This window comes from Drosophila nasuta, chromosome 3, assembly GCF_023558535.2.
Source record: "Drosophila nasuta strain 15112-1781.00 chromosome 3, ASM2355853v1, whole genome shotgun sequence".
Classification (NCBI taxonomy): Eukaryota; Metazoa; Arthropoda; class Insecta; order Diptera; family Drosophilidae; genus Drosophila; species Drosophila nasuta.
In genome coordinates, this window is record NC_083457.1 from 1,698,575 (window position 1) to 1,715,965 (window position 17,391).

The 17,391-nt window shown below is 38.6% G+C and overlaps 2 protein-coding genes across 2 annotated transcripts; one reads left to right on the plus strand and one right to left on the minus strand.

Annotated features, from left to right (window-relative positions):
* Positions 1–2,407: 2,407 nt before the first annotated feature.
* Positions 2,408–3,619, minus strand: LOC132789823 (proteasome subunit beta type-5). The gene is made up of 2 exons (XM_060798106.1): positions 3,400–3,619; positions 2,408–3,334 (listed from the first exon to the last, which is right to left on the minus strand). The coding sequence occupies exons 1-2, from the start codon at positions 3,547–3,549 to the stop codon at positions 2,546–2,548; spliced, it is 939 nt and encodes a 312-aa protein (XP_060654089.1). The 5' UTR covers positions 3,550–3,619; the 3' UTR covers positions 2,408–2,545.
* Positions 3,620–8,847: 5,228 nt separating this feature from the next.
* LOC132793078 (uncharacterized) lies at positions 8,848–9,928 on the plus strand. The gene has a single exon (XM_060802736.1). It carries the CDS (start codon positions 8,950–8,952, stop codon positions 9,820–9,822), a length of 873 nt encoding a protein of 290 aa, XP_060658719.1. The 5' UTR covers positions 8,848–8,949; the 3' UTR covers positions 9,823–9,928.
* Positions 9,929–17,391: the final 7,463 nt, after the last annotated feature.

The window sequence follows — 17,391 nt, forward strand, 5'->3', positions numbered from 1 at the left end:
AATATGAAGTTATTAATAAAAAAAAGTTGTGGTAAAAATAAAAATTTAATAAATAAAACAACATGGAAAAATCGTACGTTCGCGACCGGAACTTAATTAAATTAAAAATAAATAAATGGAGATATTTTCTTGGGAGTAGACTTAATAGAAAGCTACATGATTCTATTTTAAGAGTAAAGTTATTTCTTTAAAATATTCCGTCTCAATTCGCAGAGTTTTGCATTTTACTGTATTAAGCCAAAGTCGACTTCCATTTTGCGTACGTTCGCGACCGCATGTTTTTTTGACAATATAATGAAAATTAAAAATCGATAAGCCCCATAATTTACACTAACCAAAGAGCTAAACAAATGCTATCGAAGAGTAAAAAAAAAGTTTCAGGAAACGTTTGTTTTCGATTTTATTTTTTTTTAATTTATCTCGTACGAACGTACGTTCGCGACTTTGGGAAATGCCCATATACAATAATTACTATAGTAGCTATGATTGGTTGCGATCAGATAAAAATTGTCGAAGTTATTAAAGAAATAATTTAATTTTAATCTGATAAATAAATGTCATATGTTAATTTTATTAAAATTGTACTTAATTACACATAACAACAAAACAATTAGTAATATGGACTACTTCAATAATATATGTACATATATCTTGTTCTTGTGAGCAATAAAACTTATATAAAAATCAAATAAATCTAAAATGTTAACCCTTTTAGGTATATGAATCTTAGACGCTGCTAAAATGCTAAAATTCATGTTCTTCTACTCGTATTCACATTAACCAAATACTCCTCCAAAATAAACACAACGACTTGTTCGCCAACATGTTATGCTTTAATTACAAGAGATGTATGGTAAAAGCCACATGGTGAGCATGCTGGTGCCACATCAATGGTTCAAACAATAACAACAACTTTTGCAAAATCGCTGCGGAATCAACACAGAGAGACTTGAATGGGTTGGAGTCAAAGGAAGCAACAGCAGCAGGAGGAACATCCTGCTGACAATATATACGAGCAACTTTCGCTCGCTAACGAACTTTTTCTATAAATCAAAATAATAACTTCTAAACTGGAAGCGACTTTCACCAAATGTCGTCCATTTCGAATGTATGTACGTATACGTTATACGCTCATACGTTATTATACGCAATGTAACGTACGTTACATTTTGGAATTTCGGTGCATTTTGTGTCTTTTTTGGGGGTTGTCATCAGCAAATGCTGCACAGTATCCAAACAAGAGACGAGCACCAGAGACAAGAGACTATTGCCTAGCGGGAAAGACGCAACCACAGAAGATGGCTCATGGGGAGGGGGATGAGGAGGTGCAAGGATGTTACCCCGAGCAGGCGATAAATTTAATAAATTACAAACCAAATCCGCAAATTTGTTGAATTCCGAAAAATAAAAAGCAGGAAACGGCAAATGACTATGGGCCCTGCCGAGGCACCAAATAGCAGTGACGACACTTGCACGGCATTTTGGGCACATGTGAGACGCCAGATGCTGCACATGTGCTTGGGCGGATTTTTGGGGGGCCTTGGATGGCCCGAAGAGCCTGCAGTCAGAAGGCGACGTTTGCATTTTGTGGACAAAAGTTTTGCTGTAAATTGCTTTTAATCTAATGAACATCGGTGAAGCGGAGAAGCGAGTTGAGAACTGGAGGGACGACGAACGACCCCTGACGCCAAGCTCATTTTTCCTCTGTGGTTTCATTAGGAAAATTACTAAAGGCACGCTAACTGTGAGAAATTTTTCAAGCTTTACTGAGAGGTTATCTGAATATCCAAAAACAGCGGACGATTCGCTGAAACTAACTTCGGCAATGCGTAAAGCCAGAACTGAAAAAGTGAGTGTTTAGTTTATTTTATGATTTTTATTAACTTATGATTTCGAATTTGTCTTTTTGATTTATTTAAAAACCCCCGAACCTAGATCGGCTCGGCTGTCGACGCTGATCAAGACTACATATAGTGGGCTCGACTGTGAGATACCCGCTACCCATTTTGAGTAAAAACAAAATATTTTGGTAATATTCTCAAAATATACCAAAACAATATATCACAAAATACTACTATTTATCTGGTCGCACCCAAATTAGGAATCAGGAATTACAATTACTGTTGTTGGGAGTGAGCGTTGCAAACATTTTAATCAAACTTGATCTGCTTGCAAATATAACAAATACTGACGAAAAAAATTATAGCTCAATCTCTGACATCTAGGTGTTCATTCGGCAGACGAACAGACGAACATGGCTAGTTCGTCTCGGCTGTTGACGCTGATCAAAAACATATATACTTTATAGGGTCGGAGATGCATCCTTATACCTGTTACATACATTTCCTGCCGACACAGTTATAATACCCTTCTACGCTATTGATAGCGGGTATTAAAAATACGAACATTTACATACCTAAACTTTTTACTATGATAGTCGCAATTAAGAGTTTGACAATGTTAATTTGTTAATCAAATTTTAAATGACCTTAAACAATCTTTGATTATTTACTGAAATTTAAAACTATTACTTCTGATATTCTTTCTACACTTTCTCCATAGTCACCGCTGCGACTCGTGCTTGGACATTATCATGTCGTAGTTTTTGTTCAATCCATGCTTTGCTAGTGCAGGGCAAATGCGCTTGGTCATCATTACTAGTTGTCTCCTCGCAAAAGATGTCATGCAGATCGTTGCAGTCCGTGTTGCAAATGTTTTTCCAGCCCTTGTCGTTAATGTGATATAGGCGAACAATGCCTCCCGAGTACGCATCTTTACTGGTGGCATGGTAAATAGCACGCCGGGCCAGATCATAGGCTTCCTCATCTGTTAGATTCCAGCGATACCCTGTATCGAGTACACCTAGAGCATATGGAGAACCACTTCCCACTGAGAAAACACTACCATGTGAGCGCATACCCTCGGAGTCCACATATATGAGCTTACAGCCCTCGTCATCACATCCCGCCAGCATCATGCCCATGGCCAGACCCATGCCCTTGTACTCGGTGGATATATTGCACATTATTCTGGCTGCAGCATCCACAGGCATGCGGCTCTTGTAGCGCAGCTCGTGCAACCGGCACTCGCGTGCCAGCACTCGATCCCAGTAGACGCAGTCCGCAGCGCCGCCGGCCAAGGTGCCAAGCATATAATTAGTGAGCTCCACAACCTTCCTCATGCTCTGCGAGCCAATGTACTGGCCGGAAGTGGCTCGTGAATCAGCGCAAAGGATCACACCTCCTTGATACTTGAAGCCCAAAGTTGTGGTGCCATGATCGAACTCCATTCGCACGTTGCATTGCTGCAGAATCTTTGGCAGATTAACGGCAGGCTGCAGGCGATGCAGAGAATGATAAATAAAAAATATTGCTTTAAAGCCGAGTGGTAAACTAATACATTTTCAAACGGAGGAGCCATTAGACTATAAGGATTTCTAAGGTTAATGGTGGCAATTTGCAGCTGCTGTTGATCCCAGTCCTTGACTTGAGCATCGAACCCCTTCATGAAGCCAAATTTATTTAAGCCGCATATTTCCTCCAAAGCCATACTCGAATATTATGAATTTAAAGATTTAATCTTACTAAATTGAAAATATTTTATTGAAGTTAAAATCTAAGGAGACTCGTTGACTGCGTTGTCATAAATCAGACCCTTCTGTGCATCCCATTAACATTGCAAGATATGCTCCACATAATGTAGCTATGTTAGCTAGACTCTGAGCCGAAATCTTGCACTTGCACTGGCGTCATCTTAGCCTTGCTCTTATTAAAACAGGTTGAACTAAGCTCCAATTAATTGCCAGTCCACTGCAGCGAGAATAAAGGAGAAGCAGAGTTTGTTGCCCTTTAATAAACTCGCTGCGAAAATTTTTAACAAGTTGCCGTTTGCCAGCTCTTCAGCCCTGCTGCTCCGCAGTTCTCCAGTCTAAGCTGAGCTGTAATTAACGCACAAAACGAGGAGGAAGATGAGGAGAACTAAAGACAGATGAACTAGGAGAAGAAGTAACCAAACTAAACTGAGTCCCTGACTCAGAATTTCCCTGTTGTTTCGCTACTTTAATGCAACTCGCAGCTAAACTAGTTGAGATTTTGCATATCAGATTGCCGCTCCCGGCTCGGGGTCGCCTTGTGATTTAATAATCAGCCAAACTGCCAACTAACAACTGGCAACTGCCAACTAACAAGAACCAACTGTAGCAGCAATCCTCCTCATTCTCCCCCTCCTCTCCAACTCCACATCCAAATGAATGACGTTGCTGTGTTGCATGCCCATTAAGAGGGCAACAGCAAACAGCCAACTGGAGGCGCGTGCAAAATGAAATGTGGCCAATGCTGAACACGCATGCCTCTGCACTCTGGAGTTCTGGTCCAATGTTGCAGCTGCCAATTTACATAAATTTAGATCAGTGACAACTGATGTCCGAGTGCACAGCGACAATATTTTATATTCCTCGATCCCAATGGAGCTCCACCTGCAACAAACGTAAACGCTGCAATCATTTCCAATTGGCGTTTAATTAGCAACTAATCCATTTTCTTTAACATTTTTGTGAGAGTGTGTGTTTTTTCTTTTTTTTTTTTTAATTCTGTTTTTTTGTGTCTGCTGCTAGCATTGCATTCATTAGACGGGTGTTGATGCCACTGGCAGTTCAATTAAAATGTCATGTTTTCTCATGAAAACTCCTCAGAAAATCGTCAGGCTGCAACTGCAACTCCAGTGGGCGTTGAAGCTGACTCGGCACTGAGTTAAGAGTTAATTGGGCACTCATTAGAGCCTCGTTGAATTGGAGCTTAATCTGTGCGTTGTAATTTACACAGCTAACTAAAACAGACTTGCGAAATTAACTTCCATTTTCAAAATTAACAAATTTGTTGACGACAAACTTATTTATTCACTTTACTGACACACTGTACTAACTCTCCAAAATACTAAAAAAAGGAACATAAAAAAATTAAAGATGCAAATAAATCTTATATAGCTTTCTCCCCCAAAATGCCTCCACAACCTTCTAAATCGCAACAACAGCAACAGTTGAGTAACAAGAAATTTATAATCCATAAGTAAAAAGTGCGGATCAAAATGGTTTTATTTTATTTAGTTGTATTTCATTTTATTTTGTTTTACTTGTACTTTGCTTTCAGTTTATTTTATTTACACTTCTGCTTAACATTATTGTTTCAAAATCTGGCAAAATCCTTTGTTTTACTGCTTATTGCCAGCAAAAGTTTCCTTGAGCAACTTTTAAGCTTGCTTAAGGCACAGGACGAACAGGAGCAGAATGAGCTAAAGAGCCGGAGAGTAAAAGACGGAGAGCTGAGGCAGTCAGATTCAGATCTAGCGCATGTTTTGAGCAGTTTCGTCACGGCAGCTCTCTCTTTTACTTCTATACTTTCTCTCTCTCTCTCTGTCTCTATCTCTCTCTCTCTCTCTCTCTCTCTCTTTTCGCATATCCCCATTGACAGTCAGCCGCATCCAATTTGCAGTTCATCATCTGTCCCGTTCCTGTCAGAGGCAACTCACAGCAGGCAACAGACGTCGACTGTTGTACGCAAATTTTGACAGTGCGCCTAATTGAGCCGCAAACAGTTTTGACATTTGCGACCGCGCGCCGCATTTAATTTATTTTAATTGAAACGGCCACGCGAGTTAGCCGGCCTAATCCTCTAGCTGGGCAGCTCCACTGGTAGTTGAGAGTCCAAGAGCAGAGAGCAGAACAGAGCTCAAAGTTGAGGCTGCAACTGAAACTGAAACAGAAACTTTTGCAAAGTTGCTTATTGGGTCAACTTTTGGCTGACAGCTTGTGATGCTCGACCCATCAAGAAGTGGGGAGATGGGAGATGGAAAACGAAGGCGCAGTTGAATGACAGGGTGGGAGACCAGAGGCAACCAAAAGGGAATCAGAGAAGCAAAGCGAAACTATTTTTACAGCCGACTCGCTAACAAAGTATCAAATTTTTACGACGATGCATTAAATTAAAAAGTTTTCGCCTGCTTTCCTTTGCTCCAATCTCCAATCCCCCATCCATTGATACCCTAACAGATGGGTCGTAATCATTTGATATAGAACTTAGCTCATCCCAGAACTGAATCATCTTGTAATTTATCAGATAGTCGTAGAGCTAAGTCAAGACGCATTGAATCGTATTTAATAATTATCTTGATCAAAAATGCTCTTGATAGGAAGAGCATTCAGTCTCAGTCTTTAGTTGCCACACTGTTGATTCACATTTGAGTTGCTTTTCCGGCAACATCGTCGCTGGTTCGCTTTTAACGACTTTGCATTGGTTTTCATTGCCAAAAGGCCGCCCCAGCTTTTGCATGAAGGCGGAACACACAACGGTTTCAAGTCTGAGGCTGAGCGTTGGTCTGAAGTCTCGTTTTGCTTTTATGGCTGACAACATATTCGCATTCCATTCCATTCATTGCATTCGAATCTCACATCCTTGGACTTTGGCTAATTGTTGCGCTGTGGATTTTACGGCACTTTGAAAGCCGTTAATTCCCATTTTATGTACTTAATTAGTTTCCTGGCCCAATTTTATGACGCACTTTGAGCAACGTCTCGTAAATTTTGATGATCGATTTGCATCGATGCCCAAAGTTTGAAGTGCTCAGCGAGAAGATCCAAAGATGAACCCGTAGACGCTCGACCAACTTACAATTTATTGCTCACACATCGTACAATAGATCTGCTCAAGTCCAACTCCATTTTGATGACATTTTAATGTTGGTCCTAAGTCATGTTAACTCTAAGGACTTGAGCAGTAAAAATCCTATGAAGCTATTTCAGCATAAATCCTTTTCTTCAAATGTATTAGATTAGCTGTTGGGCTGTGATATCTTTACTATTCGATTTTTTTCGATTTGCGAGGACCGAAGTGGGCGCGGCAAAAATTTAAAACAAATCTCATCTGCGTGCAAGTATAAAAAGTGTTGCCAAAAAAATACAAATCTTACAGTCACTGGGATCCAATGTTTCATATGGACGTACAGACAGACAGACATACAGGCGGCTAGACGGGCATGGCTTTATCGTCTCGGTAATAATCAATAAGTGAAAGGGTCTTGGATCAACTTGCTTGTTTTAATCATTTCATAGTATATTTTGAATATGGTAATCTTGACAAATGGACAAATCCTCCAGGAAGTAATTTGACTTTGATTTGAAGTACTTGATATAGCCTTGTTTGGATATCTCAAACTACTGTAAACAGTAAATGGCTTATTCCTGTTTACACAAAAAGGAGACCTCATAAATATGCAGTAAATATCTTTAGCAGTTCCATGTTCGAGAATTGTACAATAATTGAAATCGACATTAGACAAAATTACTTAGCTCGAATGCAAATTTGGGGCCAATTGCGATGCAATTAACCCAGATGAAATAAGTTTGTAAACAAGTCTAAAGGCGTGGGTTAGTGGGCGTGTCTGGTCTATGTTTGTGTTTACGTCTGTCCCTCGTGGCTTGTATTCAGTTATCAGAATCAGAGCTTAAGTGCACACAGAGACTAGATACAAGCATACTCCTAGTGGATTTGAGGCAAGTTAATGGTCCATGAAATGCAACTACAAGCGCACGCAAAACTTAAAGGGGAGAAGGACCACGATGGCATTGGAAGCAGCAAATGTTTTGCATTTAGTAATGCCTTCGATAATTGCACAATGCCATACAGCATACGAATCATTGATCCACTGCTTGCAATACGCTTACAATGCCAACTCACAAGGATACATCTATCAATGTGTCAACAGAGTTGGTGAATCGATTAACTTCATGTTGCCACAATTAGAAGTCATTGTTGTCTACTCATATACATACTACACATAACATATATACATTTGCCTTCATTTGTGTATGTAAATGAGTACATTCATTTATAGAAAGGCACACATAATCGTGACCTGACGGAGGTTAGTTTTAAAGTAATTTAAGTATCAAAAAGAAAAAGTTGTATGTACGTACATTCGACGACTTTCATACATTTATTCCAAAACTAAAACAGTTACCACTTTTCATATATTTACACATAGATTTTTATATAGAGGGGTATTATAACTTTGTGCCGGCAGGAACTTTTTGTAACAGGTAGAAGGAGGCAACTTCGACCCTTTAAAGTATATATATACTTGATCAGCGACAACAGCGGAGACGATCTCGCCATGTCCGTCTGTCCGTCTGTGTGTCTGTTCGTCTGTCCGTCTGTCCGTATGAACACCTAGATCTCAGAGACTATAAGAGATAGAGCTATAATTTTTTACGACAGCATCTGTTATGTTTGCACGCAGATCAAGTTTATTTCAAATCTTTGCCACGCCTACTTCCACCCCCGCATATCAATAATAACAAGAGTAATATTAAAGCTAGACGAATTTTGGTATGTACAATAACAATGGTATTTGTGATTCCTGAAAATTTGGTTATTATATATAATAATAACTATAGTAGTTATGATTCCTGAAAATTTGGTTGCGAACAGATAAAAATTGTCGAACTTATTAAATAAATACTTTTGTATGGGCAAAAACGCCTACTTACTAGGGGTCTTAGTTGCTTTGGCTGACAATCTGGTATATTGAGCCGTCTATGGTATATTTTGAATGCGGTACTATATCAATATATCATATACCAGTTGGTATATTTTTAGTTTTTTGCAGTATATTTGGTATATTTTGAGAATAATACCGCAAAATATATTGCTTTTATTCAAAATGGGTAGCGGGTATCTCACAGTCGAGTACACTCGCCTGTAGCTTTCTTACTTGTTTTTTAATTGAAGTTACAGATGGCTCTAATAAATGATTTATCCATAGACTCAAGTTGCACTACCTTAATACGCTAGACTTTGATTTTAATGTCCAACATGAACAAAATTTCTCAATTGAGTTAAACTTTTCGGCAAAAAATTATTACAAATTTGAAATAAATCCTAATGAAAATATGGGACAATGTCGGCAAAACATCCGTTGAAGTTGGTTGCCTTACGAAGTCGGAATGACTTACTAAGCAAGCGCAAGAGGTATTCACTCTGCCGCCTGGGCATGCTCGGTATGAATCCCGCGCGAGGCGGCCAAAACAATGCCGTATCTGTGGCAGCATCACAAAAGCCAGCAAGATGGCATCTTCAAGTTGATGTTGAACGAGCGAAAGAAGATCCTCAGATATCGTTACCCTTACTTTTGTACGTGTACAGTCCTTGGCATTTAGTTATTAACAAATTCAGCCTATGGAAACTGAAAATATTTTGGGACTGGGAATTTTCCGAACTTCAGTTCATCGAAAACGCTAAGCACGCAGTGGTGCTCATCACCAAGCTGATAAATGAGCAGCGTGAACAGTACATTAAGCAATGCACCACTCCCATGGGATACAAACAGATCCTGCACGATATTGGAAAGTTGCATAGACCGCAGACACAAGATTGGCCAAAGAAACTTTTACGCTTCGAGAAACGACACATTCGTCGGTCTATTATATTGAAGCTGCAACAATTGCCCCATTACGATCATAAGTTCGCCTTTGTTGATGTTGTCTTTTTGGCGTGCAGACGCGCCAATGACTTTGACTTGACTTCAGATATTGAAGAGATGGGTGATTTAATTAATCGGTTCGCCAAGAAGAAGAAGCATTTTTTGGTACCTTTTCCAGTTGTGTTTGCCGAGTTCTTTGTGCGTTTTCGAAGGGATTATTCGATGCCAGCATCGAAAAGAACAGGTCAATGGCTGGTCTCTACCTATAAAATCCTTAAATTGGACATGCTTAATTATCATCCCGAGTTCAGTGCCGGAAGTCAGTCAATCTATCAGTCTCAACCTGCATGAATTCAATACAGTTCAATATATAAATAGAATCTATCTGCTTAACTCCATGTTAAGTTAAATGAAAACCACCCAGCACTGAAGTGAAAAGTCTTGAAGTGCTTCACAATCCGCTTTATAATGAGCTTTGTTTTATACAAACTACGTAGTTGAGGGCAAAGTTTTGCAAGTAAATGCTAAAGCAAAAGTCCAGGATGCACCGTGTTAGCTGTCGTGGCATTCAGATGCTGGCAACTTAGTTGTCCTGTTGATAAGTCGGCGACATAGATCATGAATTTGTAATGCCAAACCACAGCCCAGTGAGTGATGGCAGCATGAGCAACAAGTGGACAATTGTATCATTACATAGTCCTTATATTTGTTTAACTTCTTCTACATTCTTGCATTATCTTAGTATATACATTTGTGCATACGGGTATGTGTCTCAATATGCAGCTTTTCTTGGCCACCCAAAGCTATAAGTCCTTTGGCCCATCAAGTGGTAATATATCTCTTCGTATCTTGCATATCACCAGGTGCAAATTTTTTGTTTAACTGCATTCAGGGAATAGATAACTTACGGATGGTTTTGGGTGGCTGTAACGCTTATCGAGGCACGTGCCCTACTGCAGCCTGCCGATAAGTTGAATTTAGTATGCCTTGCGGAGAAGGGGCGAAGAAGCTGTGTGTCTTGGTTTTCTTATGCTGCTCTGTTCGAGCTTTTGTGCGATATGGTTACATTCGACATTTTGTGGGTGCGGTTGCTCCTGCCACAGCTCCGATTGTGCTGCTGCTGCTGCTGCTCCACTGCATTTGAATTTAAAGCATGCAATTTTATGCTTTTAATTTTACGCTTAATAAATTTTGTGGCTTGGCACACAGCAATTACCCCAGCTGGGTGGAAAAGATGCTCGCATCGCCTTTTATACACAAATAATAATGAATTTAAGCAGCGTAGCAACTTTAATGATTACCGTCCATAAACTTAGCCAAGAATTAAATGTCCATCTTGTGGATAGCACTGGTTGTTTATCTCCATGAATCTCCTAAGATGGCAATTGTTGAACAATTGCAGTGAAGTTTCCTTTTGACAAAAGGAACTGGCAAGAGCTGCAATCCACACGCTCTCATATCGTGCATCATTTGCTGTCAAGTTTTTAAAGTGAATAGTACTTGGCCAAGACAACAAACACACAAAGAAGGAGCAGTAGTAGCAGCGACAACAAGTTGGGCGTGTCGAAAAACTTGAAATTGTTTTCCAAATTGCAATGTCACGCTATTCACCCCGCCCACAATACAACACGGCTACAAACAGTGAAGGACTCGCAAAAGCTCGAAAGTTTTTTCCGGGGGTGAAATACAAAACTTGCCATAATACAAAAGATATCTATCGGTTTGACGAACTTTCTATATACTACGACATATACAATAAGTTCAGCTGAGCAGCTGCAGGATGGCATGGATATCAATTTATCAAAGTATTTCTTTGATAGGGAAATTCTTTAGCTTCCTAGCTTCCTTGATGGTCTCATCAAGGTTACTATCACTCACTATGAGTGTTGCCAACGCTGTTAAATAGTTTAATCATCCTCAATAAGGTGAATGTCATACGGGGCGAATACTTCATTTTCGATACGTGCCACAATCAAATACTTACATGTGCGAATTGTTCAAGTAAATTGAGAAATGTTGGACTAAGAGTGGGAGCGATGCGATGCGATAACTACGCTATTTGACAATTTTAAGCAATGACGTTTTTATTTTTGCACTAACATAAACTCGTTCGGACACCGACCGCTGTAAGGGGCAACAAAGCAAACCATGTCATTGACAAGGCACTTGGTGCAGAGCTCGGAGCCTGGACCTCGGGTGCATCCGCCTGCTGATGACAATGACTTTTTTAAATTGTTTCATGAAAGTGTCAGCTTTGGTCAAAAAAGTTTAGCAGCTGCTGGAAAATAAATGAGCGCTGGCAACTGCCAAGCGCCAGCTAACAAACATACTATACATACATGGGAAGCAAGGCAACCTGCAGCAAGCTGGCCAATAGTTAACATCATGATGCTCATCATCATTATCGTTACCAGGCTACAAGGAGCAGCAGAGCATGAAGTGAAGGAGGACGGGTTGCAATCGGACTTTATGACTTCATTTTACTCCTTTATTTCACCATCCCGTCTCCCAACTGTTACCACCCCGCACGCGTGCGGTCTGCACGCAGCTCGAATTGCAGGTGTGGCCACCACACCGCAGACAGCAATGTCAGCTGTGACTGCGGTGCAGTCAGGACACTGCAACTCGAACGCTTCGCCTGTCTCTCAGCCGACATCGACGTCGATATCAACAAACACACTATTAAATAGACATTCTTTGGCTTTCATAGCGCCATTGAAGTGCAAAGTGCAACTCAGGTATGGCACTGCAAAAGGCAACAGCTAATACATTGCACTCAAAGGTAATGTAACTCATACGTTCTGTTGGACTCAACTAATCATCATTAGGGTGAGCTATTCACATGTTCACTTGAAAAGCTTTTGACTGCAAATAATGTACGTTGGCATTTTAAAAAGACAATTTTAGGTATTTTTATTTTTTATCTAGAAACTCAAAATTGCATTTCATTCTTAAGCATTTGTGTCAGACTTTAATAGTGTAACATCTAAAGTGTAGAACATTTTTGAAATTGCTGTGAAAACTGGTTATGAATAAAACCTTTAACTTGCTCAATCAAATTTTAATTGCCAAAGGGTATATTTGATTCATTAAATGAAATTTTAAGTACATGTGTGATTTTTTTTTTAAATATAATGAAGCAGCTAGAAACAAGACAATGAATGCTACATAAAATATTTAAAGTTTGATCGGATTTCCTGTTAAAAATTAATAATGTTCTATGAAAGAATGTTTATACCTAAATCGAATCGCAAAAGTGATTATGTCCAAATACTCACAAACGAATAAGTAAAGATCAGAAAACTTGTTGCAATAAAAATACAATTCATATATGTCTTTAAGATTTTAAGCTTTCGACGAATATTTTCTTCGACTTAAAAGTAAAGTAAGTAGCAACAATAAAACTTTATAATTACACGCCGCATTGATGGAGTTTCACTTCTGGCCTGAATCACATGCATATGGTTATGTGTAAAGTAGTCCTTCAAGACGCACTCACTCTTGCTTCAGAATACAAGAAAACCTCCAGCAGTGATGCGTGTGCATAAAACTTTTGCAGTTCATGGGGTAAGTATGGAAAATATTTAAAAGAAAAGTTTGACTGAAGTACAAAAAATAAACACTTAAGAATGGCTGACGATAAAGACAACACCCGACTAACAACACTTGAAGTTTAAAAATACAAATTTGCATACTCCTCCATGTCTGTTTGTATAAATATTTTGGATCCCTATTCTCAACAAAAGTATTGTGCAAGAGTGATATTAATGAGATAATAGAGTACAGGGTATATTCGAATCGAGTTCTCTCGAGAGGAGACATTCATTATTTAATAACCAAAAAATTAAACGCACGGCGTTTGAATATTATGTTTAATGAGCACTCGCACGACTAAAAAAGTTATGTGTAGAAATAACTATACATGCTCATATTTATGTATGTATGTGATGATGTGCCAACGTTCATGCATTCCTTCATGAAAAATTACTTTTATTTTAATTAGGAGCTACAGCAAAGTGAAATGGGAAAAGAAGGGAGAAAGGAGAGAGAGTTGATGTGATGGAAACAGTGCAAAAATAGTGCAAAAAGACGAAAAATTAAATTAAAAGCACTTTCGTGAATTTAAGCAAATAAAGTGCGTCGGTCACGTGGGCGTCATACCGTGACACTCACTTACATACATACACACACACATGCTTACACCTGGCTGCACTTTGAGGTTATGTAGCAAAATGCATGCGGTTTTAAACACGTGACGCGCAGCGGAGTTTCATTTTTTAATTAAGCTGTTTACATTTACTCGTAATGTCCTTGCAACGTTCCCCCGCTGAGGTGAAAGGTTGTTTATTTTTCGCCGACCGAAGAAAACACTGGCAACCAACCGACCTCAACCCCCACCCGCTGACGCCATTGTGGGTCAAGTGAACAGCAGAGCGTTTCCAACTGTCGGCAGTACAATTAAAAATGTGCAAACAAGGATCTCACTTTGCTTGACACTTTTCTAAGCGGTTCACACAAAGCACATTCTAAAGAACTCAAACGAAATGCAGCTCGAATTGCAAGAGACCTTGCTGGACCCTGTTGAAGAGAAGACTCCTAGGCTGGTAATATCATCTAAGACTATGAGTGAACCTTAAAAACATAATTATAAAATCAATATTTTCAAATCAAATTATCCGCTTTAGTGTAAAAACTAAAATATTGAGCGAACAATATTGTCCATAAATATATATGGAACCTAAAAAAAAAATTTGAAAGCTACAATCGAATGTGAGATACTCGCTACCAATTTAGAATAGATTTGAACAGTACAATATTATGCTTAAATTATACCAAATAATATACCGCAAAATATAAAAACATATGGAAGGTTATATTTGGTATATCAATGAAGTGCTACATTTAAAATATACCGTAGGGATCAAAATATACCGGCTCTTTCTATTATACTCTTTGAGATCGAAGCGTATAGACACTAAAATATATATACTAGATGGGGTCAGAGAAGTCTCCGTATGTCTCTTACAAAGTTATATTACCGTTCTACCCAATGGTTAGAGGGCATAAAAAGCTTTCTTCTGCTAGATTTACTTTTTAGCCCTAAAGTTATTTTCGGTAAATTTGACTGTGAATAAAATGAACAAACATTTCGCAACAAGCTGAGTTGATCATTTCACAGCAATTGATTAATTACTGACTATTAGTTAAACCGAATTCCTAATATAATCCCCACAACCGAATGTTATACCTGCAACCTTTGCAAAAAATGAGAAGAATTAATTAAATTGAGCAGCAAAGTCAATTAATTGCAACATTTTTGGTTAATTAAAGCCATTGAAATATTTATGTATCGGCATGTAGAACGCCCTACGTTGCGCCACATAATGCAATTAATTACAATGTATTTTCATTTTTTCACTTGAGCTTTAGTCTACACCCTATAGCTCTGAAGTTAATTGGTTGGGTGTAATAATTATAAGCATAAACTATCATTGTGATTCTTCATTAGAACACTCTGATCTTTATGCGCTATGATAAGCGAGAAATGTGAAATTATATGTCACGCCAAGTATATCTAATTATAGAGTATCATGAGTCGGTCTGCTAAGTTAAAATCATTTGCAATTGGTCTCAGGTGAGATAGCATTTAAATGAGACGAGCTTTGTGGAAAAACGTGTTATTTTATTACCATTCGCTAAAATATAGATGAAAATCGTTTTTCCAATGAAACTGATTCATATAGACAGAAACCCAATAACAAGAAAAACTGGAAGTGGAAATAAGTGAGAACAACAGTGCTATGGAAAAGACGTACATATGTGGTTATGTTAGACCTCTATAACCAACGTATGACATAAACATAATAAGCAGTATGCTTTAGAATTTCATTGAAAAGCAGCAGGGAATGATAATCAATACGACTTACGACTTTTTTCTTATTATTCATAGGATGGATTGTAAATGTTCTCGACTCCTCTACTCATTTTGTATAAGAGCAAACTAGTGCGCAAAAATGCTACAATTTACCAAAATTCTAAAATTTAAATAATGTACATTTATGTAGTAGTGAAAATGTACCACAGAAAACTAAACATACCAGATTGTCAACCAAAGCAGCTAAGACGTTAATTCTTAAATAACTTCTAGAATATTTATCTGATCACATCCAATCGATTTTTTCCATTTGCGGGACGAAAGTAGGCGTGGAAAAAATTTTAAACAAACTATCAGCGTACAAAACACCAAGTGCTGTCGATAAATTACTATCTTTTATAGTCTCTAAGATCGAGGTGTTCATAAGGAATGTCGGACAGACAGATAGATGGATAGACGGGATATATCCCCTCGGCTTTTGACGCTGATCAAGAATTTATGAGAGTATATTTATGGGGTCGTAGATGCCTTCTTCTGCCTGCAGGCACAAAGTTACAATATGTATATGTAGCTGGTATTAAAATACAAATTCATAATAATATTAAACAAAATAAGTAAGAAAACTACTGACTTCTATTATATACCAAAAGCTATACCACATATAGCTAATATATCGTAGCATATATCAAAATATGCCAGATTGTCAACCAACGCAATAAATACGTGACAGCTTCAACTACTTTTTGACATATACTATTATTTCTTCAATAACTTCTTTAGTTTTTGTCTGATGTCAAATTCTCAGAAATTACAAGGACTTTAGGTTTTATTGGAGATTTTTTTTTTCAATTTCCGTGACCGAAAATGGGCGGGAGAAAATAAACTTAATCGGCGTGCAACAATAACAAGTGTGGTCAAAAATTGACAATGAAAAATTTAAATTTCTGTAGTCTTCTGCGTGGTACATAATACCATTCTACCCGTGGGTTACGGTTTTGAAACTCTGACAATTGAGCGTTCCATAGTTTTTCTTTTTTCACAAATCAAGTTTGTAGGAATAGGCGCTCATTGCACAAAGAATTAATGCAGGGCCCCAGTTTGGTATGTGTGCATTGGCATAAAAATTTGAGTAGTGCCGCATTGAACAGGGCAACCGATGTGGTTACTAACAAACACACACATCCCGTATGCAGTTCCTTAACATTGAGGTAGGCTCTTGACCGAACCAACGCAAACGCTTTTTGCGCAAATTAGTTGAAACCGCGTCTGATAGGAAAACAAAAGCTGCACAAGCTCACCAAAATGGAAATGCAAATCGTAACCAGAAAAGCATTGGGGCCTTGGCAGCTGTGGAACCTTCACCCAGGCAGACAAACGTCAGAGACATCGATGCGGATGCTAATTCGGTGGCCTTCAACAGAAGCGATGGCAGCCACATTAGCAACTCTTGTGGTCATTACCGCTTTTTGTTGTGCCCCGTTGTCCAGTACCCAGAGCCCTGAGCCGCGCATGGTCGGATCGCTTTCATGGACAACAAAAGACCGCCCGTGGTTTTTTGACCGCGCGTGCCTCGTGAAGCCTTTTGACGCATTTTGCGAACAATGAAAGCTCTTTTCAATAGTTGTTGTTGTTGTGGTTGCTGCTGATGCTGCGATGCTGCTGCTTGGCTAACAAGCGTTGCCAATAGCCCATCACGTCTTGTCACACACATTCAAGCTGAAACCATCGCACACACAACAACATTTGCTATTCTGTGCCAATATCAGATTTTAGCACTGTCGCATCTGTATGAGCACATAGCAAAAAGAAAAAAATACAGTTATCATATAGTTGCCAAAGTTTTAAACCGATTTCAGTCACTTTTTTATAACACATGACATAGAACTAATTGATGTAAATAACAATGATATACTATGGAATATCCTTCTCGGAAGGATAAAATGTTATTAAAAGCATTAGAGAATTGCCAATTTATAAAGGGAAAGTTTCATTTTTAAATAATTGATTTCCACTTTATACTATCAAAGATAATAATAGTTCACCTA

Excerpts from the sequence above, each read along its gene's own strand:
- LOC132793078 (XM_060802736.1), top strand. The coding sequence starts at position 8,950 with ATGTCGGCAAAACATCCGTTGAAGTTGGTTGCCTTACGAAGTCGGAAT.
- LOC132789823 (XM_060798106.1), bottom strand. The coding sequence starts at position 3,549 with ATGGCTTTGGAGGAAATATGCGGCTTAAATAAATTTGGCTTCATGAAG. Across the intron at positions 3,335-3,399 it reads TGGCTCCTCCGTTTGAAAAT|CCTGCCGTTAATCTGCCAAA; the intron begins GTATTAGTTTAC and ends CATCGCCTGCAG.